Source organism: Symphodus melops (genome assembly GCF_947650265.1).
Source record: "Symphodus melops genome assembly, chromosome: 1".
Classification (NCBI taxonomy): domain Eukaryota; kingdom Metazoa; phylum Chordata; class Actinopteri; order Labriformes; family Labridae; genus Symphodus; species Symphodus melops.
Window position 1 is genome coordinate 28,783,717 of NC_136691.1, and position 13,288 is coordinate 28,797,004.

The 13,288-nt window shown below is 46.1% G+C and overlaps 1 protein-coding gene across 1 annotated transcript; it reads right to left on the minus strand.

Moving 5' to 3' along the window:
* Positions 1-295: 295 nt before the first annotated feature.
* LOC306835931 (tetraspanin-15) lies at positions 296-12,866 on the minus strand. The gene is made up of 8 exons (XM_079362742.1): positions 12,566-12,866; positions 9,837-10,022; positions 4,288-4,362; positions 4,119-4,214; positions 3,446-3,562; positions 3,295-3,345; positions 2,736-2,852; positions 296-1,455 (listed from the first exon to the last, which is right to left on the minus strand). The coding sequence occupies exons 1-8, from the start codon at positions 12,650-12,652 to the stop codon at positions 1,120-1,122; spliced, it is 1,065 nt and encodes a 354-aa protein (XP_079218868.1). The 5' UTR covers positions 12,653-12,866; the 3' UTR covers positions 296-1,119.
* Between the last annotated feature and the right edge of the window lie 422 nt (positions 12,867-13,288).

Below are 13,288 nucleotides of genomic sequence, written 5' to 3' on the forward strand. Positions count from 1 at the left end.
GAAATATATAGCTGCAATAAAAACATTTACAATTGAGAGAATCTGAACAGAAGAAGAAAAACAGTTAACACTGCAACCATTTTACTCCTGGAGGGGGGAGTAGTTTGTCTTTTGTCCATATCTGGAATAATTCCACTTCTTTACTGTGACGTGCAGCAACGTGCCGAAGACAGGAAGCAGTTTAAGGGTCCAAGCATGACGTGTTCGGAGTAAGGATCGAGCTGGATAAGAAGGTGTAAGTGGCTGACACATTGAAATAGGAGGCTCTCATAACTTGTAAAGCAGAGACACAAAAACCAGTACACAAGTCGGCTTTATTGACAAGGGTCGTCGTGCTGATACAAGACAGCGACTGGGGGAAGCTCAAAACAGTGCATAACTTTGATATTTATAAAAGAAACATAGTAGAGAAGATTTCCACTGGGTTTAGAGTTGGGATGATCCTGTTACTGGTTACATTAAAAGATGGAATAAAAAGTCGAGTTTAAAAATGGAACAGAGTGAAGCCCCCCCCCACGATAAGAGCCCAACATGTACATCTGATTGTTTTTACATTTTCTTCATACGAGGTACAAAACATGCATCCCTTGTTATTCAACAACTATCAGTCTTACAATGTACACCGGTTGCACAAAATCAAATCAGTAAAAAAAAAAAAAAAAAAAAGCACAAACTGTACACATCTGACACAGATGCTACACTCAAGACAAACTTGGCTAATCCTATTTCTCAGACACTTTAAACGTCGTCAAGCTACCATTACTTTATACACCACACAGTTCTGTGCTCGGACTACTGGGCTGTTTGAAAACAGCCTGAGGTAAGCTTTAGCACATGAGACTCTTCTATTTCATAGGCTAAAAAATAAATAAATAAAATGTGATTTAATGCCAATAATCATAGAATATCCACCATCACAAACAAGACAAGATTCTTTTTAGAAAGCCCAGTGTTACACATGTAGCAAATCTGGCCCAAATAATTGAGATGTTCTCAGTAGACTGAATGTCTTTTGTTCCATTACTTACAACCATAATATAATGCACCACAACTCAAAACTTCATCACGATGAAAAAAAGGCAAAAAACCCCCAAAGGCAAGAAAAGGCCAAAAGACAGCTCAGTGTTCCCTTTTCAGCTTTCGTCCGACGTCGACCTCGTCCAGCCCCGTGGCTGAGCGCGACTGCTGCATTTCCCGGAGCTGAGCGTGTGTGCGAGTCGGCTGCTTTTTCAGCTTCTGCAGGTGAATGTCAATGGGGTCGAGGTCCGGCTCAGCGACAGGGACCGGCAAGTAGCCTCCATCCCTCGGCAGACACATGCACCAGCCCGCTCCGGCCAGGTCCAGCTCGCTGTAGTTCACCTCTAATTTCTTCAGCTTGAAGTCCACCATGTCGGCCGACTCGCTCATGTCCACCAGGAGATTCCAGAAGACGCAGCTCAGGATGATGCCCAGCAGCTGGAGTTAGACATTGGTAGAGTTTACCTCAACAACACACACAGCAAACACAAAATAACAGGATAGTTTTCTGTTTAACACGTCACAGCTCTACAAACGCTGCACAGACAACACTACTACTTAAACTAATAAACAAGACATCCCTCAGAGTACGAGCATGTTTCCCCTTCAAGCAGGAACATTTAACATCAGTGTAAATTTAACTGCAGTACGTCCCTGTTTCAGCTCGGCCTGCGTGCTAAAGAGACAAATGTCTCCAAGTTGAAGCCACGTGGTCTTGGAGTATCTGGGAGGGCAAGCATGCTTGGATTGCTTGTTCCTCATGAAACCTCCCACATCAAAACATTACTTCTTATTTCCTCGACGCTCCCCCTTTTGTTTCTTCTGTTTGCAAATCACTTTGAAACGTCCTCCTTTAAACTGACTCTGTCATTCATCTGTCAGATCAGACTGATCAGTAGCACGCACACACTAAACCTAAGACGCAAGAAATACAATCAAAGCTGCCTTACAGTCTGATACAAGCTCCATCATTCTCACTGAAAATCTAAAAAAAACTATCAAACACTTTGAGTAGTATGAATGAACCTTCCTCCTTCATACTCTGCCGTCAAGCTGTTCACTGTCAGTTCACACCAGGACAAAGTACACGCAGCTCAGAACGAGGCCTGGAGCCGTCGCGTCACTTTCAGTCAGTCTTTAGTGTCATCTCCAGACTCTTTACAAGCAGCTAAAAGAGCTTCCTCTTTGTGATGTCACACAGACCCTACTTAGTTTATTATGAGCACAAGTTACAAACAGGCACATCCAGGCTCAGGATACTTTCCAAGATGGCGGCGCGGGTGCAAGCAGCGGCTCCTCTCTCTCCCTGCAAAACTCTGCACAGCCGTTTGTTTATGCTATTTGCTACACTACAACGCACTACCTCACTTTTTAACTTAATCTGCACTCTGCTTATATTGTTAATACTTTAATTTATCCACATACTACCTCAAGTGCCCTTGTCTGTCGATTGTCTGTCGTTCGTTATTTATTGTCCCAAATGTCTTTAGTTAAGTTATTTGTTTTATAGTATTGTTTTTTATTGCTAGTTTTAGTGCTCTTTTTATGCACTGCAGGTTTGCACTGGGGGTTGGGGGGGATTGCAATTTCATCTGTGCTGTATGTTTAACATGGAGCATATTTGACAATAAACAACCTTGAACCTTCAGGATGACGGTTTAAAACGTGAACAAACGCTCTTCAGGTACAGCGAGCAGACACTACAAGCGTTCAGTCACCTGGGGCAGCCCGATGGCGCAGCAGAGTGCGATGGTGATTCCAATGTTGTCGCTCATCCAGAGGTTGACTGCATGGATGCAGCCTCGCACGTGGATACGCTCGTGCAGAGTTTCACGCTGACACACAGACGAGAGAAAAACAAACAAAGTGCACGTTAAAAACCACAAACGTAAATATCTCACAGAGGCTTTTTCCATCCCGACACACCAGTCTGCTTTCTGAACACGAGACGCCCAGATTCCACACAGATGCGTGTTGGGTCCGTCTCCGTTACGCCAGTGGATATGATTGTTCACGTTATTCAATGAGTGTTTATTTTCCGGATAAAACACTCGTGCTTTTCACGGTTTCATACCTCATACTTCCTATTATTATTTTCCAGGGCTGTCAAAGTGCAGACGTCTGTTTTTAAGTGAGCAGAGTGGAGTTAAGACGGCTCGAGTCTTTCTGCGTCTCGTGAAACCAACACGCACAAGGTGAGTGAAAGAACCCGAAACAACGGTCAGAAAATATTCCACCTTGAACAGATCTGTGAAGCAGCCGACCAGCTGTTCTTACCTGCTGACTCAGAGTGTTGTAACCACACAGAGTGTTGATCACCTCTCCCACCTGTGCAGGGAGTGAAGAAGGACAGAGTGAGAGGGGCACACATTGACATGATGAGTTCACCTCCTCCTCCTCCTCCTCTCCTGTGAACTGAAACACTCACCTTTTCACGAACACAGCAGGTATACGGCACCCCGCAGGCCAGTGGACCGGTACCATTACAGAAGTGATACTGGTTGACTCCCCAGTCCTTATACTCGTCTCCTCCACAACATGAAAACTGGAAGACAAAAAGGAGACACACTGCAGTCAGGAGACGGGAGCACGATGAGCTTTCAGATCCCGTTGAAAAGCACGGCTCACTCAGGATGTATTCATGAAACAGTCCACATGTGTGTTTGCCTCCTGGGCGAGCCGAAGCTTGGAGCATGAACGTGACACTAAGCTCTCTCCACTGTCTCAGGATCGCCACAGATGGCACAAATAAATGAGCCATCTCCACGAGTGCAGGGAGTGAAACTAGAACTGTTAGCCCGATGTCGAGCACCAGGACTGCTGCAGCACTCAAAATCACTCTTGGTCTCATTTTTACATCTTGTGTCGGTCTGGACAGACTCCACGTCGTTCCTGTGATCAGAAGGAAAACGCATCTTTCTAAAAGGACAAATCACTTGAATTCATTTGTTGTTTTATGACCACAGCCTTCCCCGTGTTACGGTCCAGGTGACTGACACTCCCCCTGGAAACAGGAAGAGACTTTTATGGTCTGGGTATTGTCTCTGTCTCGGAGCTTTAACTTTTGTCGGTGAATATTTAGAGATAATAAATCACACTACCTTTAGTTGCACATAGTCCAAGATGTTCTTAAAGTCCAGATCATCGTAGTAGTGTTTGATTCCGTCTCTTATGCTGCTCTGAAACAAGGCCGACGTCTAAAGAGAGGAAGAAGAGCGGTGATGAGATGAAGCACCTTACAGGTGAGCTCTGGATGTTAACAGCTTTTACCTTCTTCTCAAAGATGAGCGCTGTGGTCAGAGCGATCGCCTGGAGAAGCAGCAGCACACAGAGAACACAGAGAAACTGCAGAGAGGGAAGAAAGAACACTCAGCTTACCTTCACCACACACATCCATGACAGCACTACAGGCTCCAAGACTGCATGTAACGAACAAAACGTGTGTTTACTCCAAACAGAGCCGTTGGACTGCTCCAGCTAAAATCCCCCACCAGAAACCAAAGGTGTGAGAGGATCAAGTGAGCAGTTTTAAAGCAGGACTTTGAAAATATGAAAATAAAACAGTGCGTAGAATCCATATTACAAATGTACGTACGCACAGAATCATTCTGATCTGTAAATGCGTTCGTACGCACTCCTTCACGCTATTATAAATCACGCTCCACGTAGGAATGTGCCCCATGTTCCGCTGGCTCCTCGCCCATATCCAAACATAATCCATGAAGGTTTCCAGCGCTGGATCGCGCAGAAAACCGGAAGTTTAGACGAGGAAAATGAACTTTCTGATGATTTATTTATATGGTCAGAGTGCTCACGCCAGTCAGCAGTCTCCATCACTGGAGGATATTAATAATTCATATCTTTATCTTAAAAGTTTGATCAATGAACAACAACTTCTAACTGTAGGTCACATTCTTCAGTCTGCTCTGTGACTAATTATAGAGACCTAATGAGAGTGTCAAAGACGTCCACTCTTTCAATGACACAATAATGAACCCTCAGAATGTGTAAAGCCCCCGCTGTGTCATCTTTACTCAAACTAAAGATCAGACTCCATCTTTAATGTAAACTGGTGGCTCGGTGGTTTAAATGTGAGTTCTTCATCAGTGATGTCATCAGTGTGCAGTCCAGTCAGGTGAATGAAGGTGAGACGGTGCTGATTGTGTGGTCGACCTTTATTTACCTTTTTCATGTTTAAATATCGTCATAAGGAAAGATACAAACTTTGAGTGACAAAAGAGCGTCAGACTACCCCCCCCAACTACCCCACATTCAGACCCTTAATACCCCCCCAACTACCCCACATCAGACCCTTCATACCCCACATTCAGACCCTTAATACCCCCCCAACTACCCCACATCAGACCCTTAACTACTCCCCCAACTACCCCACATTCAGACCATTAATACCCCCCCAACTACCCCACATTCAGACCCTTAACTACTCCCCAACTACCCCACATTCAGACCCTTAACTACTCCCCCAACTACCCCACATTCAGACCCTTCATACCCCACATTCAGACCCTTAACTACTCCCCAACTACCCCACATTCAGACCCTTCATACCCCACATTCAGACCCTTAACTACTCCCCAACTACCCCACATTCAGACCCTTAACTACTCCCCAACTACCCCACATTCAGACCCTTAACTACTCCCCAACTACCCCACATTCAGACCCTTCATACCCCACATTCAGACCCTTAACTACTCCCCAACTACCCCACATTCAGACCCTTAACTACTCCCCCAACTACCCCACATTCAGACCCTTAACTACTCCCCCAACTACCCCACATTCAGACCCTTCATACCCCACATTCAGACCCTTAACTACTCCCCCAACTACCCCACATTCAGACCCTTCATACCCCACATTCAGACCCTTAACTACTCCCCAACTACCCCACATTCAGACCCTTAACTACTCCCCCAACTACCCCACATTCAGACCCTTAACTACTCCCCCAACTACCCCACATTCAGACCCTTCATACCCCACATTCAGACCCTTAAAACCCCCCCAACTACCCCACATCAGACCCTCAACTACCCCCCCCCCAACTACCCCACATCAGACCCTCAACTACCCCCCAACTACCCCACATCAGACCCTCAGCTACCCCCCCAACTACCCCACATCCAGACCCTCAACTGCCCCACATCCAGACCCTCAACTGCCCCACATCCAAACCTCAGCTGCCCCACATCCAGACCCTTAACTACCCCACATCCAGACCCTCAACTACCCTACATCCAGACCCTCAACTACCGCACATCCAGAACCCTCAACTACCCCACAAGACCCTCAACTACCCCACATCCAGACCCTCAACTACCCCACCTCCAGACCCTCAACTACCCCCAACTACCTCACATCCAGACTCTCAACTGCCCCACATCCAGACCCTCAACTACCCCACATCCAAACCTCAACTGCCCCACATCCAGACCCTCAACTACCCCACATCCAGAACCCTCAACTACCGCACATCCAGAAACCTCAACTACCGCACATCCAGAACCCTCAACTACCCCACAAGACCCTCAACCGCCCCACATCCAGACCCTCAACTACCCTGCATCCAGACCCTTAACTACCCCACATCCAGACCCTCAACTACCCCCAACTACCTCACATCCAGACCCTCAACTACCCCACAAGACCCTCAACTACCGCACATCCAGACCCTCAACTGCCCCACATCCAGACCCTTAACTACCCCACATCAGACCCTCAACTACCCCCCAACTACCCCACATCCAGACCCTCAATAACCCCCAACTACCCCACATCCAGACCCTCAACTACCCCACAAGACCCTCAACTACCGCATATCCAGACCCTCAACTACCCCCCAACTACCCCACATCCAGACCCTTAACTACCCCACATCCAGACCCTCAACTACCCCCCAACTACCCCACATCCAGACCCTTAACTACCCACATCCAGACCCTCAACTACCCCACATCCAGACCCTTAACTACCCCACATCCAGACCCTCAACTACCCCACATCCAGACCCTCAACTACCCCACATCCAGACCCTCAACGACCCCACATCCAGACCCTCAACCGCCCCACATCCAGACCCTCAACTACCCTGCATCCAGACCCTTAACTACCCCACATCCAGACCCTCAACTACCCCCAACTACCTCACATCCAGACCCTCAACTACCCCACAAGACCCTCAACTACCGCACATCCAGACCCTGAACTGCCCCACATCCAGACCCTTAACTACCCCACATCAGACCCTCAACTACCCCCCAACTACCCCACATCCAGACCCTCAATAACCCCCAACTACCCCACATCCAGACCCTCAACTACCCCACAAGACCCTCAACTACCGCATATCCAGACCCTCAACTACCCCCCAACTACCCCACATCCAGACCCTTAACTACCCACATCCAGACCCTCAACTACCCCACATCCAGACCCTTAACTACCCCACATCCAGACCCTCAACTACCCCACATCCAGACCCTCAACTACCCCACATCCAGACCCTTTACTACCCACAGCCAGACCCTCAACTACCCCACATCCAGACCCTCAACTACCCCACATCCAGACCCTCAACTGCCCCACATCCAGACCCTCAACTGCCCCACATCCAGACCCTGAACTGCCCCACATCCAGAGCCTTAACTGCCCTACATCCAGACCCTGAACTGCCCCACATCCAGACCCTGAAGCACCCCAAATCCAGACCCTCAACTACCCCACATCCAGGCCCTCAACTACCCCACATCCAGACCCTCAACTACCCCACATCCAGACCCTCAACTACCCCACATCCAGACCCTCAACTACCCCACATCCAGGCCCTCAACTACCCCACATCCAGGCCCTCAACTACCCCACATCCAGACCCTCAACTACCCCACATCCAGACCCTCAACTACCCCACATCCAGACCCTCAACGACCCCACATCCAGACCCTCAACTACCCCACATCCAGGCCCTCAACTACCCCACATCCAGACCCTCAACTACCCCACATCCAGGCCCTCAACTACCCCACATCCAGACCCTCAACTACCCCACATCCAGACCCTCAACTACCCCACAAGTCCCTCAACTACCCAACAAGTCCCTCAACTACCCCACATCCAGACCCTCAACTACCCCACATCCAGGCCCTCAACTACCCCACATCCAGACCCTCAACGACCCCACATCCAGACCCTCAACGACCCCACATCCAGACCCTCAACTACCCCACAAGTCCCTCAACTACCCCACATCCAGACCCTGAACTGCCCCACATCCAGGCCCTCAACTACCCCACATCCAGACCCTCAACGACCCCACATCCAGACTCTCAACTACCCCACAAGTCCCTCAACTACCCCACATCCAGACCCTCAACTACCCCACATCCAGGCCCTCAACTACCCCACATCCAGACCCTCAACTACCCCACATCCAGACCCTCAACTACCCCACATCCAGACCCTCAACAACCCCACATCCAGACCCTCAACAACCCCACATCCAGACCCTCAACTACTCCACATGGTTGTCGTTCTCTGTTATTGACAAATCAGTATACTGAATTGATCCAACAGAGATAACTCCTTAAAAGTCTTTTATGGCCATTGAATGTAGTGCACACCAATGATCATTGCATGCCAAGTGATCCAATGCTCCGCACCTCACCATCTCAGATTTTGATTAAATGTGGTATACACGTTGGTACTTGGCTGAAATAAACGTGTGCACAATTTGAGCTCTGCAGGTGGTATAGTTCCTGAGGTACAGTACTCCCGATTTTCCCCCCAAACAATGGCCTACAGAGCGGCTCTTACATGAAGCCGTTTTTAGGAGGCCTTTATTCAGTGGCTTTGTGCTTTGTAGTGCTGAAAATTACAATATCCATGTACATTTTCGCAAGGACTTCTAAAATGTTGGCCGAGGTGGTTTAGTTTTTGCACAAACTGAGATTTAAAACGGAAAAAAATGACACTTGTGTCACACTCATAAGCCAATATCTCCTGAACATGGTGGTTGTATAAACCAGATTTTCCCCTGTAATGGCATATAACTTTAGATTAGCTGGGCCAAGAGTCCATCCAGAGTCCATGGCCTTGGACAGAAAAATGCTGAAGAATTCCCAATGTTTATTCATCTGTTTGACCATCACACCAGTTTTTGATCCTCTTTTGCTTGGCATCATTGGAAAGAGCTTGCCAGGATGCCTATACTAACATCTAGACACTTGACTCTCTGCTGTTCTTTGTATCTAACTCAAAGTGTGATTGGACTCTAACCTGTACTAACACCCTGACACTTATTCTTCTTTTACACTTTATTCTTGTTGATTGGTTAAATGTTTTTGTATAGTTGCACTGTCGTTATTTGCAGCTCTGTGTGCCCTGAATTGCCCCCCGGGGACAAATAAAGTTTTTTGAATTGAATTGAATTAGAGACCAAATTAAATTCTGCCTTGAATTTGCCCTGTTTTTGGCCTTTCGGAGCATAGGATGGGCTTTGTAGGATAGGGCTAAAAGGATCAAGGGTATTTGTGTTGTGTTGTGTAGTTTTTGTTGGGTATTGAACATACCCAAAATAATGAACAGGAGTTTGGGTGTCCTAGTCCATTATTGCTAAACTTGCATGTATAGATAGATAGATAGATACTTTCTTGATCCCGAGGGAAATTCAAGGCATCCAGTAGCAGTATACAGACAGGCAGGACACAAGACATTAGTTACAATACACACCCGCTGTCCCCCATTGTTCTTTGGAAAAGGACATGTGCAAAGGGCTCCAGCCCCTCCTCGATCATCCCTACCATGTGCAGCAGAGTCTTGTTGTCCCGCAGAGATCCAACCATTCCAACCACCGACACTGTAAACATCACCAGGCCCAGCAGGATGAGCACCACAGCAGGAGCCAGAAAGAGGCCCTCAAGGGTTCGATTCTTCTGCCTCTCCACCTCAGCATACACCCCCACGCACAGAACACAAAGTCCCATGAGCTGGAAGAGAGAACGAAGGGGGGGAAGGGGTTACACAATGTTGACTGTTTAAACAGTGTGCCAATCAATACAACTCTGGAGATATCGTTTCTGACAATAAAGACGTTCAATTCAGCTCAATTCATGCTCTTTTTTTCCAACTAATACTCCCATTCATAACTTCACTTTGACTGTTTCATGTTTCTAAGCGATGCACATTGAGTTTCCTTTTCTCACATTTAATCTCAGAAAGTGAAACCGTGTGAGTGCGTCACCTCTCAGAGCTCAAGCGGCCTGAACAGTGACTTTAGGTAAGCGTGACCTTTAATACTATCAAATCATCCTCACTTTGAAGCGTCTCCTTATGTCATCTCTGCTTTAACCTGAAGCCAAACGTCGTTACGTGTTTTCATGTCAGTTATAAGGCAGACACATCGGAGGTTTTTTCATAAACTGTTCATTCTTTTTAATGGTGTTAAACGTGAACAGAATCCATAAACTAAAATAAAATTATAGTGGTTTTAAACATTTAGCGATAACAACACAATCTGAGTCTCTTTATCTTCCTCCAGTCTTTTTATTTCAGAGTCAAAGCTGCAGGCGAGGCGACACTGTGAGGACTGCTTGCTCCTCACCATCTGAACTGTTGCCGTTTCAGTCGGATCAACTTCACTGGACACAAACAGGAACGGAGGACTGACATTTTTTTAAAATGCACCTTGATCAAAATGAACTGTGCAACCCTTTACCAATTCAAAATGTATAAAGTATGTTCACTATTAATCTAATAAAAAATATTGATACCTGGCGACCATGAGACGATAAAACAGACGATATCACTGCACAAAATATTGCAATAAGATAAGGGCTGGACACAAATATTCAGATTTTGGTATATAGATATCAGGGGTTTTATTTGGGTGCCTAAAATTCCTCTCCCCACAGCGGTCAGTAAACGTCACACTTCAGCTCACCTTGCTACTTAAAGGGAAGACAAACTCTCAAAGACTTCAGCTGTGTGGGAACACTTGGAATGAAGTGAAGACAGGCAGGATGCCAAATGTGCAGTTTGAAACGGGCCTACCATATGTACCCCCAACTGTCTTCCCTAACTACAAGTCTAAGAAAATAAGCAGATCATCGGTGGCTCATAGTGAAGAAAACTGTTATCTTTGTGTGAAAGTGACACTAATACAGAGCGTCTCCTTCATCAAATATTGGGATTAATTCAACGAGAACGATTAAAGAGCAACTTTTTAAATAAGACTGTTAACATACCAGAAACTTTTTTAAAACACACCCATGGAGTTACATTGATTTTCTCTGAACCTGTTTCTATTTAAAGACATTTATGATTTCCGGGCATCAGAAGTATCGATTGAGGCCTTCAATGTGGCCTTCAAGTCATTTTTTTAAATCATCAATCAATTAATAATTGGAAACATAGAAAACATGATCTGAAGGTTGTGGCTGTAACTGGGAGAAATCAAACTTCGAAATGAAGTGAAGTGATTTGTTCTCTTAGAAAGGAGCATCAGGGGCAGTTTTGAGACATGAACTGAGACGAGACCTTTAAAGTGGTCTTGAGACCAAGTTTAAAATATGGACATTGGTATCAGAGATGCTGATAAAAGCTGTGTGTGTTCCTTTGGATTCATTCACAAATAAGAGGACCCTTCAAATTGGCCCCAAGCATGAAATGAATGTGACGCTTGCTGTGACCAAAGTTGCCCATGCCTGGATCATATCATAAACCTGCACAGGTTCAATGACCAACATGAGCGGCTCTCTAATGCTCCCATTTTCTGTCGGCAAAACCATTTACACACACAGTGGCCCCTTTAAGTGGCTCCAACGCCCTGCGGGCTGCAGCACGGAGCTGTTTGTGAGGACCAACATCTCATCTATTCAAACACAAGACTGATTCCAGTCATTGAATAAACAGGGTCAGGGTTAAAATGTAAGAGGCTGGACGGTGTCCACAGTAGCAGCATCTCTCTTAAGCTGACCGATCACCAGCTAGCTTGTATCAAACACCAAATCCCAGCAGAAAAATTAGCAATTTAACAGGCATTTAAATTGTAGGCTGCCCAACAATACAACACCTGTAAAATGAGGATTTCTTTAAATATTTCAAAAGCATTAGAGTCGTATGGTAAATTTGAAAAGCGTTCTATCTCAAATACGGATATTAATTTAAATAAACGTCAAAAATGTTCACACTCGCGTCGTAAGCCTGTTCACATGGTGGGTCGCTTGTTTGACGCGGATCTCTGTTTAAAAATACCTAAAAAAATAAAAACAGACTCGTCTTAGTTGCATGGGATTGAAGCCGAAAACAACAAAAGATCATATGGTTTCATAATTTGCATTTACATTGTTTCTTTAATGTGTGTGTGTGTCAGTAGAAGCTGGTACATTTCAAACATACTTAATCCCAATGGAGTCAGGTAGCATGAGTCACTGATGCTATTGGTTTGTTAGCATCCACTACTACTAGCCGCTCCAAATGAACTGACTGAGACGAACACAATGTAGATATCAAATTATCTACTAGAACTTACCGAGAAGAGCATTGAGTAGATATTTAAGGTAAATTTGATGAAGTAGTAGAAGTGGTTGGTTTTTCTCAGTTCAGAGTAGGGCGGCATGGCTAGCTGTTCGTTTCCTTCAGCCGATATAAGAATGATAAACAATACAAACAGACAAACAACCAAACACTGCGAATAAATACAAAATAAAATATAAACACGTTCAACAGAGCTAGCTGAATTTTGTATGTATAGCAGCCCTCATTTCTGACAGGTTGTGGGTTTAACCACCGACACAAAAACCACTTCCGTGCGGCCGGCGGGTCCACGCTTTGTTTTGACTACAACCTTAAAGGGCCAGCGCACCTTAAAGGGCCAGCGCACACTTAAAGGGCCAGCGCACACTTAAAGGGCCAGCGCACCTTAGAGGGCCAGCGCACACTTAAAGGGCCAGCGCACCTTAAAGGGCCAGCGCACACTTAAAGGGCCAGCGCACCTTAAAGGGCCAGCGCACCTCAAAGGGCCAGCGCACACTTAAAGGGCCAGCGCACCTTAAAGGGCCAGCACACACTTCCCATTAGTGACTAATCAGTGTTTATTTACTTTCTTTTGCTTCAGGTTATTTGTGATGTTTTTCTTTTTCTTTGGCGGCGGCGTATGAATGGGATTAGTTACATCTTATGGTCGTACTGCATGATGTTCACTACCATCATTGTGTGAATGTGTAGGTGTGACCTGCTGTGGAAAAGAGCTTTG

What these genes read in the sequence shown, in the direction of transcription:
- LOC306835931 (XM_079362742.1), bottom strand. Translation starts at nt 12,652, where the DNA reads ATGCCGCCCTACTCTGAACTGAGAAAAACCAACCACTTCTACTACTTC. An exon ending in ACAAGACTCTGCTGCACATG is followed by an intron (nt 4,363 to 9,836) that starts GTAGGGATGATC and finishes CCCTCTCTGCAG; the next exon opens with TTTCTCTGTGTTCTCTGTGT. An exon ending in TGGACTATGTGCAACTAAAG is followed by an intron (nt 3,563 to 4,118) that starts GTAGTGTGATTT and finishes TTTGTCTTCCAG; the next exon opens with TTTTCATGTTGTGGAGGAGA.